The 25771-nt window shown below is 38.8% G+C and overlaps 2 protein-coding genes across 8 annotated transcripts in view; one reads left to right on the forward strand and one right to left on the reverse strand.

The window, feature by feature from the left end:
• Window positions 1–1948: 1948 nt before the first annotated feature.
• Window positions 1949–22848, reverse strand: RAD51AP1 (RAD51 associated protein 1). Its single transcript, XM_081060252.1, has 9 exons — window positions 22687–22848; window positions 20371–20420; window positions 18974–19115; window positions 16542–16651; window positions 15033–15119; window positions 14374–14523; window positions 7957–8115; window positions 4058–4207; window positions 1949–3156 (listed from the first exon to the last, which is right to left on the reverse strand). Exons 1-9 carry the CDS (start codon window positions 22701–22703, stop codon window positions 3026–3028), a joined length of 996 nt encoding a protein of 331 aa, XP_080916378.1. The 5' UTR covers window positions 22704–22848; the 3' UTR covers window positions 1949–3025.
• Window positions 22849–22916: 68 nt separating this feature from the next.
• Window positions 22917–25771, forward strand: part of FERRY3 (FERRY endosomal RAB5 effector complex subunit 3) — a 45817-nt gene continuing 42962 nt past the window's right edge. For 2 of the 7 annotated variants that reach the window (XM_081058175.1, XM_081058178.1), the window contains exons 1-2: window positions 23126–23233; window positions 24528–24730. In XM_081058175.1, coding sequence (XP_080914301.1) covers window positions 24553–24730 — 178 coding nt within the window. In that variant the 5' untranslated portion in view covers window positions 23126–23233; window positions 24528–24552. Of the gene's footprint in view, window positions 23234–23662; window positions 23802–24527; window positions 24731–25771 lie in introns of those variants that run through there. The other 5 variants (XM_081058173.1, XM_081058174.1, XM_081058179.1 and 2 more) reach the window with 4 other exon arrangements.

Consider the following 25771-nt stretch of genomic DNA (forward strand, 5'->3'; position numbering starts at 1 on the left):
GCGACGTTCCATGAACCAAGTTTATCCATGTTGTTCTGCGTCTGTTGAGAACAAGATCTAAACACCTGCCCCCTCCTCTCCGCCGACCCACAGGCCCCTTTCTACTTGGTTGTGTTCTGTACCCCTTTCACTCTCCCCGCTCCCCGCACCTCCTTCCCCCCATTGCCCCAGAGCTTCTTCCCCTGGGAGGGCCGCCCCCACCTGGCTGGTTCAGCCTCTCCAGGGACCGCGAGCCCCAGCGGCCTCCTCGCCTTCCTCTGTCCCGGTGGGAGGGGCTGCATCAGGCTGGCGGTCTGCTCGGCCCCCGCGGGGGCTGGGACCAGGACCCGCCACGTGCAGGTGGACGGCCACACCCTCCTCCCGTCGCTATAGAAACTATTTCCGCCCTTTTTGTGACTCCGGAGCTGAAAGGACTTAAGGCCCAAACCACCTTTCACATCAATCTGAAAAACACATCTCTTTTCTTCCTACTCCCATTCTCTTGCTCCAGTTCTTTCAAGTTTGGAACAAGAATTGAAGGCCTTCCAGAGGAGAGAGATGACGGAGCAGACCAGATTCTGAAATTGCGCTTACCCTCCTCCTCTTCAAACTTCGTGGTTAGCAGAAGCTCATAGCAAAAGTTCTGGATATAATGTATTCATCAGATGAACACCTTTTGAGCACTTTGCACCAGGTTTTAAAAGCAGGAAAACCAAGGAAAGTTATAGTTGAATGACAGTAGCGTGGCCAGGAGGTACACAGTCTGACCCATGGAGGAAACAGTCATGGAAATAATGCTTTTTGAAAAGAGCCATGTGTTCGAGGACAAGTAGGAATTAGCAACGTAAAGAAGGCAGATAAGAGCCAGTCTGAAGGCCCAGGGCGCTGCGACTGCACTCCACCACGGGTGCCAGAAGGGGTCGGCCAGATTTGAGCTATCTTGTGAACAAAATAGGCTAAGGTTTGCGTGTGTGGATTTTCAGCAGAGGGGTGTTCAAGCTCAGATTTTATTTTAGAAAACTCCCTCTGGCAACAATGGTATAGATGGTAAGCCAGAGTGGGTTAAGAATCAAGGCAAGAGTGCCTGTTAGAAGCAGTAAGTGTGGCGTTTCGGAGTAAAGGACAGCAAGTCGAAGGAAACGATGGTTTTGAACAACCGAGGAAATGGAACCGAGCTTGGTGATTGGATGTGAGGGTGGCAGTGGCTCAGGTACTGAGTTTGTGGTCGTGCCATTTACTAACAGGAAACATAGCAGGGGGAAACACTGGGGGTTGGGGGAGACGTTACTGATTTAGTGATGAGTTCGTCAAATTATCAACGGACCAGGCAACAGGCCTTGTGCCGAATAAGATGCAGGCTAAACATCCTAACATGGCAGCAACTGTCACGTAGGAGACCACTGGGGCTTGAAGTCACCTAAGCTTTAAAAAAGGAGGCTGGGGTTGGGGGGGGATGACATGACAGAATATGACACTATGGTGGGAGGAGTAGGTGACACGAAAGATTAGAAAGCTGCAAAACAGTGAAGAGCAAAGAGGGAGATGGGGAGAAAATTATGAAAGAATAGTGTTATGTGAGCCCAGGAAATAAAATGTATTAAGCAGAATATGAAGAACAGGGTCGATAAGATGAGGTGAGAAAAATACACACTGGATTTGGAAACAGGAAGGTCGCTAGTGCTTTCTGCAAGGCCAGTTTTAACAAACTTGATGGTAATTTTCAATAGAAACTATATAACACGGAGAAAACAGGTTCATCAAGCTGGTGCTAGATGATTAACCCATGATATCAGTACCTAATACAGGGTAAGCTCTTCATAAATGTTTACTGTTGAACTGCGCCATATACAGTATCTCAACACTGTGTAACTGGAAAACATGTTTTAAAAAGGGGGTGGGGCGGGGTAGATGAGGTGGTATATGACAGTATATAAATATACACTAGACAAGAAAAAAATGCACAATAGCAGTAAGCCAACACTCACTTTAATCATAATTCTAAATTAATTATTTTCACATTAACATAAATATTTCTATAAACCACAAAGAACTGAGCTAAGTATTGTACATTTTTTAAAGAATTTTTATTAAAAAGTTATCAGGAGCTGGTTGAAATTGTCACCATAAATATAAAATGTCTATTACTATTTTGATTCACAACAAATTCAGATCTCAGTTCCCTGAAAAGCTGTAGTATCTAATATCATAATAGGGATGACGAGGTACTGGACAGACACCCTCTAAAGCACTGACCATACACAAAGTGATTACTTTAACAGCCCACCCTTTATATTTACATCAGAAGCCTATTTTTTTTTTTTTGCCAAGCATTCATTTTATCATGAAATGTAGACAGAGACGGATGTAATTGTATCAAGGAAAAGAGCAGATCAAAACCTTTCATTTTTATTAAAGGTTTTGACAATGAGGGCTTCATAAAATGTCAAGAAATTCTATTTGCTGTACAATAACCACTTATTTCTAAGTAGGAGACATATGCCATATAGAAACTGTTTTAATGTGTAAAATAATTCTGAATTTTCATTATAAAAATATTTGGCTAAAATACAAAACATCTTTGCAATAAAACTGACAATGTAGCTTAAGTACAAGATTTCAGAAATGTCTCCTGGGAAAAATGGGAATGTTTCCTTTTGCCAGATAAACTCTGAACAAAGTCAAGGTGCCATAAATTAGATTAAACTAGAAAGAAACCTTCTGTTAATAGAAAAGAACAGCATGTAATGTACACTTCCTCCACGTCAAACTGACGACCACTAATGACAACAAGTTCTTATACATAGGAAAACAGAATATGCTCTTCAGAAGGAAATGACATTACAAGATAATTCTGACAAACCAACCTCTTATTGAAGTTTCAATAGCTCTTCAGAGAACATAATCACAAAATGGGTAGAGATAATTTATACGACATTAAAGAATTCCTTTATATTACAATACTCTTTTCAAACATAAACACAAATCAAATATAAACACACTTGTAAAATTGTGATTCTGTTAATTAAACATTTCTTTGAGACCACACTCAGCTACTAGCGACGTTTGGATGCAAAGGTTTAACTCGTGCTAATCTGGATAAGCCAAGGCGGAGACTCTGATTCGGAGACTTAACAGACACCCCTGCCTGTGGGCTGCTGCTGCTGCTTCCAGAAACCGCTGAAAGAAAATATACCACCTGATGCTGATAATATCAGAAATCTCCTAACAAACATAAATTTATAAAGAAAAAAAAAAAAGCTAAGGCTTATTCTGCTATGCAGGCTCTATGGAATTATAAATGAGATCAAAAAAATGGAAAGTAGTAAAGAGCAGAAAAATACAGTATCCACACCTATCTTCAAACATCCCCAGAAGGCAAGGTAATGATACCAAAACTTTAAGCATGAAAACTGAAATAGCTTAAATTGGGAACAAATAACATTGATTATAAATGGGATAAAGAAATGAATGTAATTATAATTTCTAAAATAGTAGAAAAATCTAATACATTTTTAAAACTGCAATTTTTACAAGTACTCCTTTGAAAGGATCTATTTCTTAAAATATTAAATAACTTTAAACAGGACAAATACCGTTTTTTATTTATTTACACTGGCTTCATTTATGCTCCCACTCTAACGTAGTAATTATTTCCATCAAGTATGAAATTTCAAAATTTATCCACATAAGTGTTCACAGTTGATTATGCCTGTAGTCATAAGTACAACTGTGTGTACTTTTTTTCAAGGAAAGGTTTATAAACATTCCCATGTTTCTAACCATCCGATTTATCATTCTTAATTGAATGTATGTGCCATATATCAAATTCTTTCAACAAACTTTTAGGCTGTTTCTAGTTTCGCACAATTTTTCTATAAATAGTTATGAGAAGCTGACTTATTACTTTTTCTTCTTTTTAATTATTTTTTAAGAATAAATTCCCAAGACTAGTTTGTAGGCCAAAGCACAGGTTTATTTTTATGGCTCCTGTCAAGCTGTCCTATATTTACAACTAGGAAAACCATCTACCAGCGATAGTTCTCCAAGCCTGAACCCTTGATCAATAAATATACCATACCTGGTGGGACCCACTTAGGTCTCTTGCTTTCAGCTGAAGGACTGCGTATTTGTAATGGTTCCCTAGTGGCTTCTGAAGAAAGAGAAACTTTTTTCGGTGAGGGCTGAGATTCTGTTTTGACAGCAGCTGGAGCAGAGTCTACTGAAGTCACTTATTTGAAAAATATCCATAAAAAAGTTTGTCAGGAAGATTAAGCCTAGTATATATCTGTAAAAATTATAGTAACATAATCTTCTAAAAATTGAAAAGGCAGTATCATTTTGAAAAACTTTTTAATCAACATTTATTGAAAGACTAAAACAGTCACCTTTCATGAGCATTTAGGTGCAAGGCAGTGTAATATGCAATCGTATATGTTACCTTTAACCGTTACAGCAACTCTGATACAGATACTACCATCACCACTGTCAGATAAGGAAACAGAGGTTCAGCAATCTGCTACTAGCAATCTGTTTGATTGCTAGTAAATGTTAGAACCAGGATTAGGAACCAGGTCTGACTCCCAAGCCCAAGTTCATATTTCTAAACATTACACAACAGTGTCTCAGTGTGTCAGTGAGACAATATGAGGTCTGACAATTAAGATTGCAAATTCATCCTAGAAAAAGTGCTGCATACCTCATTGTTGAATATCACTACGGTCACCTTCAAAGTCCTCCCCTTGGGAAACTATGTACTGATGCTAGTGTCTAGTCCACCCTTCAGAGCAGTTTTGGAACTCTTTTTCTGGACTATCCATCAGAGCTGTCGTCATATTACCCTTGAAGTCCTGAATGTCATCAAAATGTCTTCCTTTCAATATTTCCTTTATCTTCGGGTAAAGAAAGAAGTCATTGGGGGCCAGATCAGGTGAGTAGGGTGGGTGTTCCAATACAGTTATTTGTTTACTGGCTAAAAACTCCCTCACAGACAGTGCTATGTGAGCTGGTGCATTGTCGTGATGCAAGAGTCATGAATTGTTGGCGAAAAGTTCAGGTCGTCTGACTTTTTCACGCAGCCTTTTCAGCACTATCAAATAGTAAACTTTGTTAACTGTCCAGTACAAATTCATAATGATATCCCTCTGATATCAAAAAAGGTTAGCAACATCGTTGCAACAATTTTGTGAACTGAATTGTCAGACATCATATATTAGGCTCTAGGGTTACAAAGAATATAATTCATGAAACCTGCTCCCAAGGAATTCCTATGGTCCAGTCACTAGACTCTCGTAGGAAGGGCAGCACAGTAAACATGTGCGCAATGCAGCATGGTAAGAGCTATGACAGACTCCAGAGGTATCACAGTAGGAGGGAACCCATAATCTGTGTATATTATCTGCATAGATTTAGAAGTCACAGGGAGGTGGGTGAGGATAATTTGAGCCAAGTCAAGCCTAGAAGGTAAAGATGAGTTAGGAAGTTTTCCAGACAGAGTAGAGCATGCAAAACTGGCAGATGCAAGTTCCAGGACGAGCTACTTGTCCAGTAAGGCTGGAGCAGGAATGGCAAGGGTAGGAAAGGGAAGAGATACAGACAGGGTGCAGATCACTGAGGAAGTGAAGGAGCCACGTAATTTGTCTCAGGAGGACCTGCATTTAGAAAACATCTTTCTGACAGTAGTATATGGCAAGTAGACCACTAGTAGGCTCATGTGGTAATCTGGGAGAGACGTGGTTGGATGTCTTTTAGTACTCAGATGGGGGAAAGCAGTGGTGAAGATGAAGAAATAATCATGACTTGCAAGCTCCTGCTGTGCACACACTACTGGATGGTGACATTAACCCAGAGAATAAACACAAGAATGGGAGTAGGTGTTGGTGTTTTTGGGGGGTGGGGTGAAGGGGATGATGGGAGGAGAGGTGGACTATAAATTCCCTTTCAGATAATGCTTGCTTTGAGATCCCTAGGGGTATCTGAATGCATATGAACAGGAACATTTTCACTATATCCTCTCTTTAATGTTAACATTTCTCTTCCCTATATCAGCACTGTCCAGCAACTTTTCTGTGCTGATGGAAATGCTCTACATTCTGTGCTGCTCAATTTCATAGCCACTAGCCTCCTATTGTTCTCGAGCACTTGAAGTGTGGCTGGCAAAACCAAAGGACTGACTCGTACATTTTATTTAAATTTAATTAACTTAAATGAAATATAGCTACATGTGTTTAGTGGCTACCACATCGGACAGCACAGATCTTGAAATTTCCTATCAAGGGAAAAATTATAACATGGGCAAATGAAAGACACTACATTATTAGTGGAACTAGAAATATAATTCATCTTGCCTAATTCTTAATCCCATTGTTTAGGAGATAAATTTTACTTCCAATATTATACATTAAATTTCTTTGTGAAGCAACTTTCTCCAAGGTATACAGAAGACTTCATAAGGTAAATTCCAACTTGGAAACTGAAATTTTATTTTCAGTTTTTAGTGTGTCTTAGGGAAGAAGCATAAACAAACACTAAAAGAAAATACAAAATATATTCCTATTGTTAATGATTTTTCCATATCACAGTTTGTGGTAGGCCCTGCACAAATGTCTACATCCTGATTCCCCAAACGTGTGTAGCAATGGGACATAGCAGACGTCACTAAGGGTCTGGAGGTGGGGATGGGCCCGATGTACTCACCAGGGTCCTTACAAGTGACAGTGAGAAGCAGGGGTCGGGGTAAGGGTGATGTGATGTGATGTGATGTGAGAAAGTCCCTAACATTCCTGGCTGTGAACATGGAAGTGGGCCGCAGTCAAAGAACACAGGCAGCCTGGAGCAGCTGGAAGAGGCAGGAAAATAGATTTTCCCCTAGAGCCTTCACAAAGGAACACAGCCCTGCTGATAGCTTGATTTCAGCCCAGTGAGAACCATTCTGAACTTGCGATATGCAGAATTGTAAAGTAATACACATCTGTAGTGTTTTAAGCCACTAAGTTTATGGAAATTTTTTACAGCAGCAACTGGAAACTAATATACAGCTTTATCTCTAAAAAGCCCTGCATGTGAAATGTAATTTCTGGAGATGAGATCAATTTGTCAATTAAAAAAACACTAATTAAAACCTCTTTTATTCAGAATACAGTGGAGAGGAATATAACTCAATCAGCACTTAATTCTTACTACTTAGCAAGTACTCAGGACCATGCTATCAAGGCAAGAGCAACTGCTCCTATTCATAAATGGAGTCTGAGTAATGGAAATCTTAGTTTCAAAGAGCGTACATATTAAACAACTAAGACATAAATATATATATCAATAAGTAAAACAAATAAGGTTAACGAAAGTTATGTTATAATAATTTACCAGATATTGTGAACTCAAAAGCATCCTAACTTCTTTTACAAAAGAAACAGGTATTCCATGTTCAAGTTGTCACAAATTCCAAAAGTTTGCAAAAATGGTTTCTAACAAAGTGGTTTTGAAAAAAAAAACAAAAGGCTCAAAACGTGGCAAAAGAGTTCTGAAGTCGAAGATGAAGTCCAGCATGAAATCAAGAAAGTAGAATCGTGCAACGTTCCCTGTTTAATGGCCTGGAGAAAATGTGGTCCAGTGGATAGGGCTTAGGCTCTGGATGGACAAACTTGGGTGCAAATTCTAGCCCCTTACTTACTACTAGCTGTAAGAATTCCAACAGATTCTTTAAGCTCTCTGAGCCTCAGGTTTCTCACAGTACAATGCAGGTGACAACAGCTATCTCAGAGGGGGCTGCCAGTGCTAAAGGGAGGTATACATAGGAGGCACTAGACAGGTAGTGGAGTTCACTCCCCTCATCTGCTTTCTCCACTCCCTCTGCTTTCTTTACACATCTTAGCTAGAGAAGAACACTCACAAACTGTTAAGGAGAACAAAGGCGTATATAAGAAACACCCATTCAATACACCAAATCCATTTCCTTTATAAAGTGTTTTGGACTAAGCTTACCCAAAGTATTACATCTGGATTTAGGTTTCTTCTCTTTCTTTTCAACTGGGGATTTAATCTTCACTCCTTTCTTTTTAATTTCTTTACTTTTTCTTATAGTGACGTCTTCATCATCATCTTCACTCTCACTAAAATCAGAATCATTCTTGGAATCTTCACCTAAAACAGAAGAGTACGTACTTCACCTTTGTTTTAAGAAGTAAGGCTTCTATGGCCTTGACTTTGTCTCTGGCTTTTGCACATTCTTGTGCACCTTTGTGCTAAGCCATTTCCAGTGGCAAAACACTGCCATGATGGAGAGCATGGCTGCCTGGGTTTGAATCCTGGCCCCTCCACTTACATGTTGTGTGACCTCCGACAGGTGGCTCACCCACAGCACTGTGCCTCAGTTTCCTATGTATGAAAGGAGGTAACCGGAAAACCTCCATCATAGGGTTGTTGTGCAGATTAACTGAGTTAACATAGGTAAGGCATGTAGAATAACATCTGGCATACCGCAAGCAAAGTAGAATTGTTTGCTATTACTATCATCATTATCATTTCCTAGCAGTAATCTTTACTTCCGATTTTACCAGTTTAATTCAGTAACTTTTGAAACGAATGGTAGGGTATAACATTAGCTACTCTTTCAAAATGATGACCTTGGTGGTAGTAATAACCGTATACCTTCCTTAATCACATAAACTTCAACATTCTAGAATAGAAAAACAGTGGGAATTGAGGAGCAGGGACTAACCATACAACAACCTTAACAGACTAAACAACATAAAATATTTAAAAAAAAAAAAAAAGATAATCCTATATATGATTTCATTTGGGACACACCTCTAATTTCCCACAAACTCGTTTCTGTCCTCCATGGGGTGATGTGAGCCAGTGAAGTAATATGTTAAGTAGGCACACCTGCTCTGGAAAAAAAGTATGGAGAATACCTGATGGCTAAGCAGTACATGCTTATTGCGGAAGATGTAGACCACACTAAAAAGTATTAAGGAAAAAGAAGGCCTGCGCCCTAATTTTACAACTCAGAAATAACCACTGTTATGCCCACCATATATAATATCTTCCTATTTATCTATATGAAATATATTTTATATAAAAATATATATATGAAAAATTTTCAACGTACATAATAGTAGATAACTATTCAACAATCTCAGTATTGGTACTTTTGTTTCAGCTATCTCTCTTTTCTTCTTTTCTCTTCCCTTTTCTTCTTGGAGTATGTTAAAATACATCCGAGGCATCGTGCCATTACACTCCTATATTCTTCAGAATGCATCTCTAAGAAACATGGACTTTTTTAAACAAAACAATGTCATTATCATATCTAACAATGTGAACAAGTGTTTCGGTGTGTCATCTATCCAGTCCATATTAATCACTTTCAATGTAGAGCAATATCCCCAACAATGCCCTTCACTTGTTGAAATAACCAAGTCAGTTGTATTACACAATGTCCCACATTCTGGATTTGTCTGTTTACTTCCTCATGGTGTCATTTAATTTACTCTTGCATTTTCTGTGAGCTGGAATTTTCTGAAGCCTCAATTAGAATCAGGCTCACCTTCTTATTATTTAGGGGGGGCAAGAACACACTTCATAGGTGACGCTCTGTACTTCGTATTATATCATATCAGAAAGCACATAATGTGCGGTTGTCCCACTCTGTGTTGGTTCAGCTGACGCCAGCCTGAATTCTCCATTGTAAAGATCCTCATCAGCCTTCCATTGATGATCTTTCCCTAAATTAACGATGCTCATTATGATCTTCAAATTGTAATTTCCTTATTCTATCATTTTTTCCACACAAATAAAATTTTTAAAAAACAAAAGAGTAATCAACCCACATATTCACATAATGATTACTATGTTATATAGAATAAGGCCAGCAGATCACACAAAGGCTGTTATAAATAGTACCTTGCAAAATCAAGTCATTATTTCTGGAGTCCTAAGAGGATCTAGGTTCAGGGACGGCAAGTAGTAGGGAAGTGTCTCCAAACTTTCAGAATATAAAATCTAGGACAGTTCTGGTATTGCATGTGTTTTTGGCTTGAGAGGATAAATGGTAGGAACTGGGCAAAACTCCACTGAACAAGTTTATCTAAAGATGGGGTCCAACTGAGCTTTATGAGTTAATGGAGAAAGCAGTCTAAATAATCTGGAGGTGGGAAGATGGAGCCCCCAGAATCCCAAGTCATCAGCATACCGTATTGGAAAATCTGGAAGGCCCAAACACTTAGGTTATAGACTCTGGGAATATTTAGATGTCCTTAACAAAAGTGTAATGTTCTCTGCAATTTTCACTTTTCTTTCCCAAATGAAGGTCACAGATGACCCTTTCTCTTCTCATCTAGGTTGAGCCAATGCTGGGGGAAAGCTCTGACATTACCTAAAGAAAAGGAGCCTGCTCCAAACTTGAGGTTGTGTGAAATGATAATAGTTGCACATTCGAGTATAATAAACAATCACCTTTGAGGGCATTGGAGAGTTGTTAGTCATTCTGGGCTTAGGGTGAATGAAAATAAACTGTTGCTCCTTAAAATACACTAAGCAAGGAGGAATATGTCTGTCTTCCAATTTAAGGTAAAGCAGGCGTGGCTGGAGTAGATTAAGGAGGTTTACACGGCCGGAAGACAGTGTAAGGCTTTTGTACTTCTGGGGTGGGGGACAGAAAAGGAGTCAGAAAGTTAGGGAGGCAAGGAAAAGTTTTTGCTTAAAGCTTAGTTTGTATATCCACAGTACAGGCTAGATGGCAGTTCTCATTCTCTCAGCTAATGAGTTAGCTCCCTGTAAGGGTTGAAGGACTGCTTCTCAGGGCTGGACCATATGCATTTTATAGGGAGAATAGCCATACTTGGAGTTTAGTGCAAACCATAATAATGTACTATGGAAGAAAACCAAATCAGCTGTGAAAGAGCTAGAGGAGAAGCAGTCATTTTAGTTCACAAGTGACACGAAGGTGAGAACTTCTGCATCTTGCACAACAGAACCTAAGAATGTTTAAGTATCTACCACAACATCAACCACCAGCATTACTTTCTCCCAATGTCCTACTCGGTCTAACATCCAAGAATTCAGACATTCCATTTACTGATAAATCATTTTTACCACAATGGCTTCCTATTGTGATTATTGTCCTAATTATAATAGCAACCCTCATTATCAGAATTCACGATAAAATCACCATTTGACAACCACATTTCCCCCAAACAACTATAGGTCCTGAATCTGTCTAAAGGAAGAATAATTTCCAATTAGAAATAATTTTTGCAGTCTTCCTATCCATCGTAACTTCAGAGCACTCATATTTCAATGTTTTCCTTCCTACTTGTGTTTTCCATATCCTAAATCATTGTCCATCTGTACAAAACTTAAAAAACTATACTTCTCTTAAACCTCTGGCTCATATTTCATCTCAAAAATATTTCCTTATATAGAATTGAGTAACAACCTGGAACCAAGCTATTTACTTCTGAAAAATGATTTCCTTTAAAAAGCTTTTGAATTTTGGTAAAAAAAACATAATATAAAATTTACTATTTTAACCATTTTTTTAAAAAAGATTTTATTGGGGAAGGGGAACAGGAGTTTATTGGGGAACAGTGTGTACTTCCAGGACTTTTTCCAAGTCAAATTGTTGTCCTTTCAATCTTAGTTGCAGGGGGCATAGCCCACCATCCGTTGCAGGAGTCGAGGAATCGAACTGGCAGCCTTGTGGTTGAGAGCCCACTGGCCCATGAGGGAATCGAACCAGGAGCTCCAACCGCCTGAGCCACCGGGCCTGCCCTATCTTAACCAATTTTAAGTGTACAGATCAGTAGTGTTAAGTATGTACCATGTTTCCCCAAAAATAAGACCTAGCCAAACCATCAACTCTAATGCATCTTTTGGAGCAAAAATTAATATAAGATCCGGTATTACATTATATTATAAAGACCCGGTCTTATATTATATAAGACCTGGTATTATATTATATTATATATTATATTATACTGGGTCTGATATTAATTTTTGCTCCAAAAGATGCATTAGAGCTGATGGTCTGGCTAGGTCTTATTTTCGGGGAAACACGGTATATTCAAATTGTTGTGCAATAGACCTCCAGAACTTTTACATCTTGCAAAACAGTGATTCTGCACCCATTAAACAACTTACCATTCTTTCCACCACCACCCCCAGTCTCTGCTAAGCACCATTCTTCTTTCTGTTTCTATGAATTTGATTATTTCAGATCCTCATATAAGTGGAATCACACAGTATTTCTCTTGGTGCTGGCTTATTTCACTTAACATAAGGTCCTCAAGGTTTGTCCAAGATGTAACATGTGACAGAATTTCCTTTCTTTTTAACATTGAATTAATACTCTACTGTATATATAGATCACATTTTACTTATCCATTCATCCGTCCATGGATATTTGGGTTGCTTCCACCTCTGGGCTATTATTCACAATGCTGCTATGAACGTGGGTGTGCAAATATCTGAGACCCTGCTTTCAATGCTGGATCATATGGTAGATCTATTTTTAATTGTTTGAGTAACTGCCATACTGATTTCCAATAGCGGGGGCATCATTTTACAATTCCACCAACAGCGCACAAGGATTCTAATTTCTCTACATCCTCACCAACACTTGTTATTTTGTTTTTTTGACATCCTAATGGGTGTGAAGTGATATTTCATTGTGATTTGGATTTACATTTCTCTAATGATCAGTGATATTGAGCATCTTCTAACACGCTTTTTGGCCATTTGTGTATCATCTTTGGAGAAATGTCTATTCAAGTACTTTTAAGAGCAGATGGGCAATTTTAAAGTCAGTATCCAAATCATGATTTCCATATAACTTCCTATTACAAAATGATTCAGGAGACATTACCGGACATGGGAATGCAAATAACACAATGCTATTCTTTTTAAATATCTATACCTCTAAACATAACCCATGAATTCCATAAACCCAACAAATAAAGCAAGTGATTTCACTTCCACTTACATACAAACATTTTGATCCTTTATTAAAGATAAATTAATTTCGTTAGTGTGCTAAGTAGTCTGTCAATAACTTCAGAACTGCTTACTGATTTTTCTGACAGGCATGCATCATATAATGATACTGACATTCTGGGGGTGCTACAATTATGTCTAGAAAAGACACTGAAACTGCCAAGGAGTTATTTTGACTATACTGTTTCTTTTGTGTTGTTTTTCGGTATTATATTAAGTAACCTTAAGTTGGGAAGCATTTAGTCCATGCTTTGCTATGCTTCTTGAGGGTATTCTCTTTTGCTGGCTCCTGTTTTTTGTGCTCCACTTACATTAGTGTTTTTCAAAGTAAGATCCATTGACCAACTGCCTTGGGATCACCTGGGTCATGTAGAGGGGCAGGTCTGGGTTAAAAAGCAGACTTTTAGGCTCTATCCTGCTTTCCCCTTTATCGTAGCTCTTCTATGACACTTGACAAATTATGTACAACAGGTCCTCGAATAATGTCCGTCTGTTCAACGTTATTTCATTATAAGGTTGATGAGATGCCGTAGGAACTTAATTCTTGTTTATATCAATCAATTAGCCTATGGTAAAATTGGTTTTGTTATATGGCGTTTCACTTAAAGTCAAAGAACCTGTCAACGACGCTGCGTGAGAGCTTACCTATTTGATTATTGTCCATGTCCTCTCACTCATATTTAAGCTCCTGGAGGGAGCTGATTTGCTCACTGCTGTTTTCCTAGTGTCTAGAATACAGTGCACATAACAGGTACTCAAATATTTGTGCAACAAATGCTGATGAAGATATCTGTTATTGTTTGTTGATAGCATGTTATAATCTATCAAAACATAGCATCTGATTTGGCATAAATTTTTGCATTTGTTCATTTTCGTTTTTAATTAATATGTCATGATGTACTGTCAAGGTCACTATGCTTCCCACTTGTCCTAAGTTCTGAGTCTGAAAACAACTATCACAATAAAGGTTTTCTATCACTTCTATCCAAAATATTTTCATGGTTTTCTACTACTTACAGAAAAAGTATACACTTCTTAGAATGGGCCTGAGACCCCCATGGTTCAGTACCAGCCTGCCGTGAGCTGCTCCCACAACATTCTTCCCTGCGGGGCTCACTGAACTCTCACCCAGGTACGTGCCTGCTCCACTGTTCATGCCTATCAGTCAGAAATGCTGTTTTTCCCTGTAGTTTGCCCAAATGCTACTCATTTTCAAGGCACGACTTAAAGGTCACCTCCAGACAGAGCTTTTCCCCAAATGCCACAGCTGAATTTAACCATCCTGTGTGTTCCTCCAACTTGCACACACCACATATTAGGCACAGTGCTCTGCATACATTAATGTCTCTTAGAACATTTCACTGAATTTCCATAGGATTAATTTTGAGGTAGGATAGCACTTACTAGTTGCAAAGTCTGGTTTGGAGTCATCAGCACTATCACCATCACTGCCTTCCAGAAGAATCTTCCTTTGTTGTACGCCAGCTTTAGATGCTGCTTTTCTTTTCCCTCGAGCACCATGCAAATCATCTTCCTCAGTAATTTTATCCAAATCTTCAGGGGAGGCATAAAAATCAATGGAAAACTTTTTGTGACAGGCAATATTCAAAGAGCTGAGAGTAGACTCCTATTCTGTCTGCTGTTTTTATTGGCCCAGCTTCATCCCTCTCCAGCTTCTAGTAATAGACCACATAGCCCAACCTGGGCCAATTATAATACATCAGTCTCCTGGCAACGGAGACTGGTTGAAGGATAAGTCCAAGACCCAAAATGAGAGTCTCTCCCCAAGAATTTTCAAACTGGAGCTGGGAAGACACAGCCCCTTTCTTCAGTGGTCAACTGCTGTTAATTACAAGCCACGGGTAGTCACCACCCTTCACCAGGGAAGAAACCGGGTCTACAGTAAAAGAAAACTAAAACAGAAAGAAACAAAGGAGAGAGATGAAGGGCACCGACAAATGTAAAGATCTTGGTTCTAGCTACAGTTTTAGAAATTTAAATACAAATTTGAAAAACAGCATTGTTGTAATAAATAAATATTATTATTACTATAAAAAACTTACCTAAATAATCACTGGCTACACTGCAATTGGAGATATGGGGAGACTTATCCATTGCTTCTATTTTACTATTGCCACGTTTTTCAGTGCCTAAATGTAAGGAAGAGGTAAGAAGAAACAGGTGTTCATTAATCAACCAATGTCTAGAAGTAGAAAGATTAGTGCTAAAATGTAATAGCATCCAGACACAGATAAATGATTTAAACTCAAACTAGCACAATGACTTTACTTGGAGAGGCTAGCATATTTTTAGGAGTTTGGGCTCTGAAAGGAAACAGTTAATCAGACTTAAGTTCAAATTCAGGCTCTACTACTTAAACTGGCTTATATGACCATGGGAAAGTTGCTTATCCTCTCTAAGACTTAACTTCCTTGTCTATAATACGGAAATAAAAATAGTGTGGGGATTAAGTGGGATTATTGCGGGGGATTAAATGTCAATCACATATGGAAATTGCTTATTGTAGTACCTAGCACATAGGAAAGTCAGTAAGTATTAACCATTATTTCTGTGTAGGCAGGACCATGCTTTTACTAACATAAAGACTCTTCAAGCAGTGTAATAATCTTAAAATGATCTAAAGTGTTTTAAGAAGGCTTTAAGTCATGATAATTGGTCCTGTTAAGTCCCAGTGTTCCAAAGTGCATTATTCTGTGAGAAGTGTTACTTCCAAGGAAATCCTGCTATACAGTCCACAGTCTCTTATAGGCAAGAGATGGATTTCATTTTCGCAATTTTAGATATAATTTATGACAATTCACTTTTTAAGTTTCTTTGATTCCTCATTACCAAAAGGCCCCCTAATCATCACTGTCTCATTTATTTTCAAACAGGAGGCAATACTGATTTAAATATCTATACACCTAAATAAGCTAATGGGCTAAAAATATCTCCAACATAAAGGAAGTTAAACCAAAACAATTTAACCCAGAAGTATTTTAGCAGTTTGGATGTCTTTTCCAGGAATAACTTCTGCCGCAGTATTGACATCTGCCGCAGAGTCACCAGAAAAATCAAAGGAGAAAAACCCATAGAGAAATCCAAGAATCATACATCCCTTAAGTCTACTGAGCTTGCTAACCAAATTAGTACCTTTAACCTTTGTAAATAATAAAAATTACCATCATTACGTCATGTTTAACTTGAATTTTGAGAGAACAGAGGTGATTGTTCGGTTGTACAGATTAATTCATTTGATCAAGAAATTAAATTTTCACTGTATACAAAAATGTAATCTGAATATCCTCAAGCTCACAGGCCAGGTCCATCCTCAAGCTCACTTTGGGTGTTAAGCAGAGATGTATGTATGTATGTATGTATGTATGTATGTATGTATGTACGTGATTTATGCAGCAGAATAAACTGAATCCCATCATACCCTCTGCAAATTGTGCCATTTATGGTCCAAAGTATTAAAATTGTACTCTTTCCTCTGGGAAGTCTCATCCAAAGAAATTATTATAAAAGCAATAAGAAAGTTAGAAAGATAAATATATAGAAAATAAAGTTACTTTTATCTTGAGACTCCTCCACATCAATGATGACTGTCAGAAGTTCCTTCACTGATAATGCCAGTGCGACTTCCAAGTCTCTCTGGTAGAGCTTGTCATCTAAAGCCATCCTGGAGTAGATACAGAAATAATAATGAATTTTTTAAAAATGATCAGTCTCAACTAAACAGAAAAATTTGAGACTTTCCTGAATTACCATTTAAAAGTTGCTAACCTCACAAAAATGTTTTTAAATGATAATCATGATCCTCATTGACTTTCAAGGATGAGACTTCTAAAAGGTAGCAATGTCGTGTTGTATCTAGCGTAAGAGATTTGACATACGTGCTGTTGCACTTACTGTTTCCTTTCATTGTAATGTCTGTTCTTACCACAAGCTCACCTACCTGCTCAACCTGGAATAAGACTTGGCTCACACGTCACTTTTTTTTTTCATTTAGAAATGACCTCACTCACACCTCCTCAGACAGCTATTATAGGTCTTACATTTAATTAAAAAGAATGTTTTTACATCTGTTTCTCCCAATCGAGACTTCAGCAAATAGTTCGCTGAATATACTTACTGTGTATGAGACACTGCACTAGATAGGATACAAAGGTCCATCAAGGACTCTGCCATTAATGAGGCGGGTCGAGAAATAAGACAGACTAATAATTATCCCACATAAGCAGATTATGTCTCCTGTTCAAGGTGGTCAAAAGTGCTATGGTGTGTAAAAGGAAGAGAAATCAAAAACAGAGAAGGTTACACGAAGGAGGAAATACTAAGATGCACCTTGGAAGATTCATTATTTTTCTAAAACAGCAATTTTATTGAGATACAAGTCATATAGCATAAAATTCATCCTTTTAAAGCATACAATTCAGCAGTTTTTAGTATATTCAGAGTTATGAAACCATCACCATTACCTAATTTCAGAACATTTTCAACACCCCAAAAAGAAATCCTGTATCCATTAGCACTCATTCCCCAGCATCTGGCAACTACTAAACTACTTCCTGTTTCTATGGACTTGTCTATTCTGGACACTTCATGTTAATGGAATCGCCCAGTATGTGGTCTTCTGTACCTGGCTTCTTTCCATTAGCATAATGCTCTCAAGGTTCATCCACCTTGTAGTTCATATCAGTACTTCCTGTCTCTTTATTGCTGAATAATACTCCATTGTATGGCTAGACCACATTATCCTTTCATCAGCTGACAGACATTTGGCTTGCTTCCGCCTTTTGACTACTATGAGTAATGCTGCTACATTCATGTACAGATTTTTGTGTGGGCATGTGTTTTCATTTCTCTTGGCTATATGCCTACGCTGGGTCATGTAATAACTCTGTGTTTAACATTTTGAGAAACTGCTACTCTGCCTTCCAGTGTAGCAGTTCCATTTTACATTTGCAGAAGGAATGCATGGAGATTCCAATTTCTCCACACCCTCCACAGCACTTGTTATTGTCTGTCTTTTTGATTATGGCCATCCTAGTGGGTGTGAAGTATTACCTCACTATGGTTTTGATTTGCATTTCCTCAATGGCTATGGACGTTGAGCATCTTTTCATGTGCTTATTGGCCATTGGTATATCTTTTTTGGAGAAATGTCTACTCAAATCCTTTGTCCATTTTAAAAATTGCATTATTAGTTTTTATTGTTGAGTTGTAAGAGTTCTTTAAATATTCTGGATACAAGTCCCTCAATTATATGATTTGAAAATATTTTATCCCGTATGTGGGTATTTTCACTACATTTGAAATATAGTGAAATGATCAAAAACAGAAATTTAAAAAAAAGAGAAAAGGAATGAGAATGCCATGGACTAAGTTTCTCTATGTTAATTAACTTTTCTCATACTTGTAGCAGTAAACCATCACATGACCCATGATCCATTTGTTAATATCCCCCTTCTGCCCATCTCCTCTCCACACTACAAGTTTTGGGCCTCTCAGGGCTTCCTTCCCTCACTCTCTTCTCTGTTGGTGTTAACTAATGGAATTCCAAGGTTAGTCTAGAAATTACAAGATTTTCTCACTGCTGGACAAGTCTCAACAATATAAAGAGAAAATATTTTTGTTCTGTAGAAAAACACATGGTTTTAAATTTTATAAAACTGTCCTTACAAATGTAATTTTTAACAAAGTCATCTTGTGAGACTTGACTTCAGAAATAGGTATGGGGTCATGTAAAAGTAAGTTATAACTTCAAAACTTTACAAGCATGATTGTCTTAATATTTAAATGGGTATTTCCTTACATATTTATGAATTTCTTTAAGTCAGAAAGTCAGAAGAGGATTAACAGTACATCCTCATTCTCCTACAGGCACTAAATAAAATAACACCTATGGCTCTGCTCGAGCTCTAATTTAAACCAGAAGCCGCATCTGTCTCTCTTTTAACACATCTAATGTCATGTATTTACTGTATGTCTTACCTCTCACCTTTTTTTAGGGGTTTTCTCTTGCAATGGGATATCTTCTTTCTGGAGATTCTTCAGTTTAGGTGTTGGTTCTTCTAGTTTTAACTCCTTTGGTGCTGTTCTAGATTTCTTAGTTAAATGTCCAGTTGCAGAAACAAAATCATCTATTTATGTGTGAATTAAAAATAAAAAAATGTATGAAATTCCTTCTTCTAAGTAAGAAATAAATAAAATTATTTTCTTAGCAGTTGAAATTCATTATAGTGGGTGTTCAAGTTTTAAAGATTAAGCAAATTGTTTAATTTCCATAATTTAAAAAATGTTTTAAAAAATGTTTTTAAAAAATTTTAAAAATATCTTTATTCTCACTCATGTTTTTCAACTTTGTTTTAGTGGTCTTATTTATTAAAATATCAACATATCAAAAACTAAACCACTAAAAACTGATATAGTTCTGTTCATACTCAACATAAAACTACTGCTTTAGCTTTTAAAGCTAAAAGCAGCATGTGTCATGTATGCATGACACAGGTGTGCATACTTTCAGGATACATGTAGTACTAATCACATCCTTTAGCATTTATTAGTACATGTTGTCTCTTTTATGCTTCCTCATGGAGAAATATAACTTGTGATTGCCTCAACCTCTACCCCATAGTGTCTATAACACAACTGGCAATTTATAAATATTTGGTGACAGACGGATGACAGTGATAAAAAGCTACAAATTACATTTTATAGTATTTTCTCCTAAGTCTTACACACACTAAGGCTGTGCCCAAGGCAGAAAACAGATTCCTTCAAACCTCAGAGTTCCTAAGCATTTGACTCACAGAAAGCTCTGGTGGTCTGAGAAATACAAAACCTACTTCAAAGTGAATGTAATCTGGTCCAATGTTTCTTAAGCTTTTTGACTAAAGTTGCCTTAATAGCCCATATATATAGATCCCAATAGGGTATGCATAGTTTAAACCTAACCTTTCTTCAAGGTCTTATTGCATAATTAATGGGGATTTCACATTATATTCTGTAACACATTTGTGCCTCAAAAAACTGTGTCCCTTCCTAGGGGAAGGGAGAGGAGACAAACCCCACCTTGAGAAACATGGTCCTAGAGTAGTTTTGACCTAAGGAAACATTTTACCTGAATCTATTCATTTATTATTTACCTACATACTTCTTGTCAGTATAATTATCAGCGTAATTATCCCAAATGCTTAAAAATTATTTTTGCAGACCTACCTCTTATGCAATTCGGTAATATGTTCAAATATATATACACATATATATGTATATATATAATATGTATGTAATAAATAAATATAAAATATAAATATATATATATGTATATATATCATATACATTTCTGAGGAAACAAATTTGCAAATCTTTAAAGTAAAAATAAGAATCTCTATTTACCATCACTGTCGGAGTCCTCAAGCTGTGAGTAATTGACCGGTTTTTTATGCCTACGATCAAGACAGAAATTTTTCATTTACACAAACATCAATTTTCTCACCCCAATCCTTAAAACCATTAATTGTCTTGAGTAAAGAAAAATGTGTTTGTATTCTCTTGAGAATACTTAAAACACGATTTGGATTTTACAGGGATTTAACATTAGCTGAAATAGTTATTTGATATGCCTGATAAGAAAAAAAATTAATTCAGATAACCCACAAAGTTAAAATAATCAATATAGTTAACACAATTTATACACTGTTTAATTGCTGTTGGGTATTTAAAAGTTTCTATTGTACATATTCTTTTGTTTTATATGCGCATTCTGTCTTCCTTGTTATAAACTAGACACTAAAAGCCTTTTTTTTTTTTTAAATCTCACCATAATACTAAATAATGTTCTGTATGCAATGGGCACTTAAAAAATGGCGAGTGACTTTGTACTTGCCACCTGAAATGAATCTATATACTACTTTAGAGGACACTAGAAGAAATTCTGAGATTGAATAATAGTAAAATAAAATCAAAACTCTTGTAAAAATTATGCTAAATGTTTAAGCTATAAGGATATAATTCTTACTGCTTCATCAAACACATTCTCTCTTTTAAACTCTGAATTGTAGCAATAAAGAATACGACGACTTGTATTCGTTGAACAAGGCAGTTCAGTGCCACCTGCCTTGTTTCGTGCTAAGGTGCCAGTCATTTGACCATCACTGCAGTGCCAATAACAGAACAATGCAAAAAGCAAGTAATGCCTTAGTATTATAATGAAAACCGTTTCGACCACATGAACCTCCCAAGAGGGTCTCAGTGACCTGTAGGGGTCTGCAAACCGTACTTTGACAAGCTATTCCAGACAAAGGTAGTATGTATTCGCAGCTTGGATGTTCCATACCCATTTCAAAATTAACATGCTCAAAACGGAACTCTTGATCCCCCTCTGAACTGGTTCCTTTAAGTAGCCTGCCACACTTCAGCTGGTAGAAAGATCATGCATTCAGCAGCTGAGGCTAGAAGTACTGTGAAGTCAGTCTTGAGTCTTTTTCCCCCTTGCCTCCACATCTACTTCATCAGCAAGTTTTCTAAGCAGTTCCTCCAAAATATATCCCAAATTCATCTCTCCCATTCCACGTCCACTGATAACACCCTACTCCAACCACTACCCAATGATACAAGTCTCCTAATCGGTTTTCCTTCTGGTTATCCCGTCCGCCATTCATTCTCCACCAGTAGCTGAAGCAAACTTTATAAAACCAAAATTAGATTTCTCTCCCCTGTTAAAAACTCTCCCCTGACTTCCCACTGCACATAGAATAAAATCCAACCTCCTTTCTAAAGCCGACAAGCCCTCTCTGCTCTGGTCTTTGCCCACCTCTGTAACCCAATCCCCTACACTTCGCAATCTCCCCACTGCTTGCGAATGCTACAGCTCTCGTGGCCTTCTTTCTGTCCCTCACACATGGCCAAGCTCAAGGCCGTGGCTCTTGTTCCCTTGGCTTTACCAGGGTTCCCCAGATTTGCATTGGCTATTCCTTCTTGTCATTCATGCTTCAGCGCCCGTGTTATGTCCTCAGAGAGGCGACACCTGTTTAAACTAAGGTTTTCTTCCTTCTTACTCTCTCTCACATTTCGACGTTTGTTTTTGGTCCCCTAACCTCACCCCTGGACTAGAAGGTAACCTATATTATGTGCGTGACTTGACTACATGAATGGGTGGCCCGACGCCTGCAGAGCACTCAACTGTGGGTAAGCAGAGCAGTAGCTTCAAACAGCGCAACGGAAAGCACGGAGGGTTTGGAGCCAGGTGACTTAGGTTGGGCATCATCCTGCCACTCACCAGCGTTGTGGCCCAGGTACATTGGACTTTAGGCCGAGAAGTTTAAACAGGTAAAACAGGGACACCTAAACTGCCGTTATCCGACAACTACAGTGATGAACAAATGAAGTAACACGTAAGGAGGAGCTTGGTGCGGCGTCGAGTGCCGTTCGTACGCTGCCATACAAGGTCTGGTCCGAACGGGCTGGGTGAAGACACGGCAAGAGCTGCCAAGGGAGGAAAGAGAAGGGAGAGGCTGCACCGCTGGGGTCCTCCTGCAGAGTGGAGGGCCCTCAGTGGGACCGGGCCGTTTCCCGGCTACCGTCCATCCCACCGCACCGTCGCCACCCTCCGTCCGACCCGTGCCTGTCCCCTCCATCGTGCGCAGGTGAGGCTGACTCCGGCGTCTTCCTCCTCTTTCCTCCGCATCCCCGCCTGATGTCTTCATTACTCACCGCACAGGCCGCACCATGGCTCCCTGCAAGCCTGGATATCTGCAGCTCTGAGGTTCTAGTTGGCAGCAGTGGCGGTTTCAATTCCCGCCCAAAACCAGACACCGGCGCTCTCCGCCCCCGGCCACCAGTCCTCCAATGGTGACCAGCCATCCTCACCGGCGCGCATGCGTTCTGAGAAGAGCTCATGTGTTCTCTCCCTCCCCGAGACGTTGCCCTTCCGCTTCCGGTCCGCCAGAGCCGAGTTTGTGTTTTGCCGCTGCATGTTCGTCACGACAGTGGCTTTTGGGCCGTGTCCGAAATACAGTAACAGTAGAAATACACCTTCTTTCACTTTTGAATGATTCAATCGAGGCAGGGTAGAACAAGGGGGCACTCAGCCCGAGGAATTTCCTCCGGGGAGGTAGGAAAGAGGAACAGGTGTGCGCGAATCTGCTGAAGCGGATCTGCTGGCTGCGAAAACAAGTCGGTAAGTCAGCTGATGGCCGCTGCGCCGCGGCTCGTTGACAGCTCCGAGTGTGCGGACCCCAGGACTTCGGCACTCGGGGAGGTGAGCCCAGAACCGAGAGTGAGGACACCCCGTTAGAATGAAGCCCCTGAAGGAGGGGCGGTCCCCTCTGTCGGCTGGAGCTTCTGCCCTTGCTTTGAGTGACTGATTTGAGCCTCAGGGTCCCCACCGCGTTGGCGGATGAGTCCTGCCCAGCGCTCCTCCTCCTATCCCGTTTTTGCATGAGAATCCTTCCTTGATTCCACCCCTACTTAAAAATAAAAAAAAGGGGGGGGAGGGAACTAAAGAATCAATTTGTTAAACATAGTAAGTCTAAAGGTTGAACCGATTGAAACCAAAGCTAAACTGTTTCGCCAAGAAAAGAAGAGTGTTTTAGGCAAAGGAAAAGCATTCCAAAAGGTTGGGAGTGGAAAAAGAGGTTGGGTTTAGAAACGAGCTCAGTACGGCTGGAAGATAAAGTTTGCAAATATGTGCCTTGGGGAGGAGGGGTGCAGGTGCTGGGAAAACAGCCCGGAGACGTCCGCAGAGGCATCGCACCCTGGGTTAGGGAGTCCGACTGTTAGACCAATGGAATGTGACCGGAAGGTGTTGAGCAGATGAGCAGCATCGGGTATGATTACCACGACTTCCGTGTTGGAGTCTGTTCTGTCTCAGAGTCCTTCCTACAAGGTGGGGTTTAATGCGGGGGCGGGGGGAGCCTATTCACAGGAAGTCTAGTCAGGAGGCTGATAAATAAATCTCTACATGATGTTATTTCTCACTGTTGTTGACCAGATTGTCTTCTTTCTGAATACCACCCAGGTTGCCTTGTGAAGTGTGTTGTACTTTGTGTTCTGTGTATCTTCTCCCCACGTGGAAACCTTTCCAGCACCGTCTCCCTTTCGTCTACCCCCAATCCCATCTAGCACATCTAAGATCTCCAAGATCACTTCTTGGTCCCTGATCGATTGCTTTGACTTTGTGTTCATCAGCTGTTGGATAAGCCCTGTATCTGTCCACCCGTGTAGCTCTTCCGAAGAATTCTCTGCTCTTTTCGCCATGGAATCTTTCCCTGTTTTTGAGAACCCTGCCTAGGAATGCAAAAAAAAATCAGTCCGCACCTCTACGGGCATAATTTTTTTCATCAATAAGGCTTAAAAGAAACTTTTCATTTTCAAAAGAAGCACCTCATTTTCACTATGAAAATGAAAATGCAGGGATAAATGTAGGAAAACATGCTCAGAGTCACACAAATAAAATCTCTGAGTGATGGGCCATTGTCTTAGAAGTGGTAACAGCAACAATGAAAACATCATGTTTTTGTGGACTTGTAACCTGCTGCTTTTTTTTTTTCTAGTTCTATAGATATCCTGCCAAAAAAGATGAAGAAAAACAGAGAAAGATTCTGCAACAGAGAGAGGGAATTTGTGTATAAATTCAAAGTAGGAAGTCAGTGCTTTGAACTGAGGGTACCCCTCAAATTTCCTGTTCAAGAGGATGCCACTTATTTGCATGGACGTCTGATGCTGCTGCACAGTTTACCATGCTTTATAGAAAAAGGTGAGGACTGATGTTTTTAATACCACTTTATTATTTTCCTATAGTCTCTGTCATTAGAAGTTTCATATTAGAAAGCAGAAACCCAGCAAGCATTAGAAACAGCCATAAAATGTGAAGTGTTTAACTTCACATTTAAGAATGAAAAGGTTCCCCAGACCTTTGTTTTATCTAGTGCTTTTTCTTATAACCCTTGTATTGTTTATAAGGCAAGTTTAGTATAAAAAGTAAATTATATAATGAAAAATTCGTTACAAAATCTGGATTAGAACTTTTAACCTCTTAATTTAGTTGGTGCATTCATAAGGCATTTCAGCTATCACTTTCTATATTATTGAATTATGTTGCTAAATGCATTGCCCCTTTAATAATTTGATTCTCAATTCCTAAGATGTCGTGGAGGAGAAGGAATACTAATCTTTGCAGAATTTTTGCTTACCTAAATTAATTTCATGAGGTGATTTGTATTAAACCATTTTTAAAAGTCTATGTTCTATCGCACAGATAAGGGAAATATTTTCAGTTGATACTGTTGGATCATAGAAAGTTAAAGTTACAAGAGAACCTAGAATCTTTCTAGCACAACCTCATTGTACAAATAAGGAAACCTGTAAATAAAAGGTTAAATTATTTGCCTAAGGCAGTGGTTCTCAGAAGTTGTTCCCTGATCAGAAGCAATCTCATCACCTAGAAACTTATTAGAAATGCAAATTCTTGGGCCCCACCCCATTTCAGCTGAATCAGAAACTGAGGATAGCATGCAGCAATCTATTTCTGTAAGCCCTCTAGGCATGCTAAATTCTGATGCATGCTAAAGACTGAGAACCTCTGGTCTAATGTGACAAACGTTATGAACCTAGCCAAGATCAGAACATGTATCCTGACTTCTGTCTCTGCTCTTTCCATTACATCAGCCTCTAAGTAGTGTCTCTAAAATTGAATTATTGATCATCTGAATTAAATCAGTTTTAATATACTAATTACTCAATTTCTCTTTCAAATTCAAAAGATAACAATACGTATATAGGAAACTTTCACTGAAAT

Source organism: Rhinolophus hipposideros, assembly GCF_964194185.1.
Source record: "Rhinolophus hipposideros genome assembly, chromosome: 9".
Lineage (NCBI taxonomy): Eukaryota > Metazoa > Chordata > Mammalia > Chiroptera > Rhinolophidae > Rhinolophus > Rhinolophus hipposideros.

What these genes read in the sequence shown, in the direction of transcription:
- RAD51AP1 (XM_081060252.1), bottom strand. An exon ending in GAGAAAACCCCTAAAAAAAG is followed by an intron (nt 16,652 to 18,973) that starts GTGAGAGGTAAG and finishes TATCTACTCCAG; the next exon opens with GATGGCTTTAGATGACAAGC. An exon ending in GGAGGAGTCTCAAGATAAAA is followed by an intron (nt 15,120 to 16,541) that starts GTAACTTTATTT and finishes CCTTACATTTAG; the next exon opens with GCACTGAAAAACGTGGCAAT.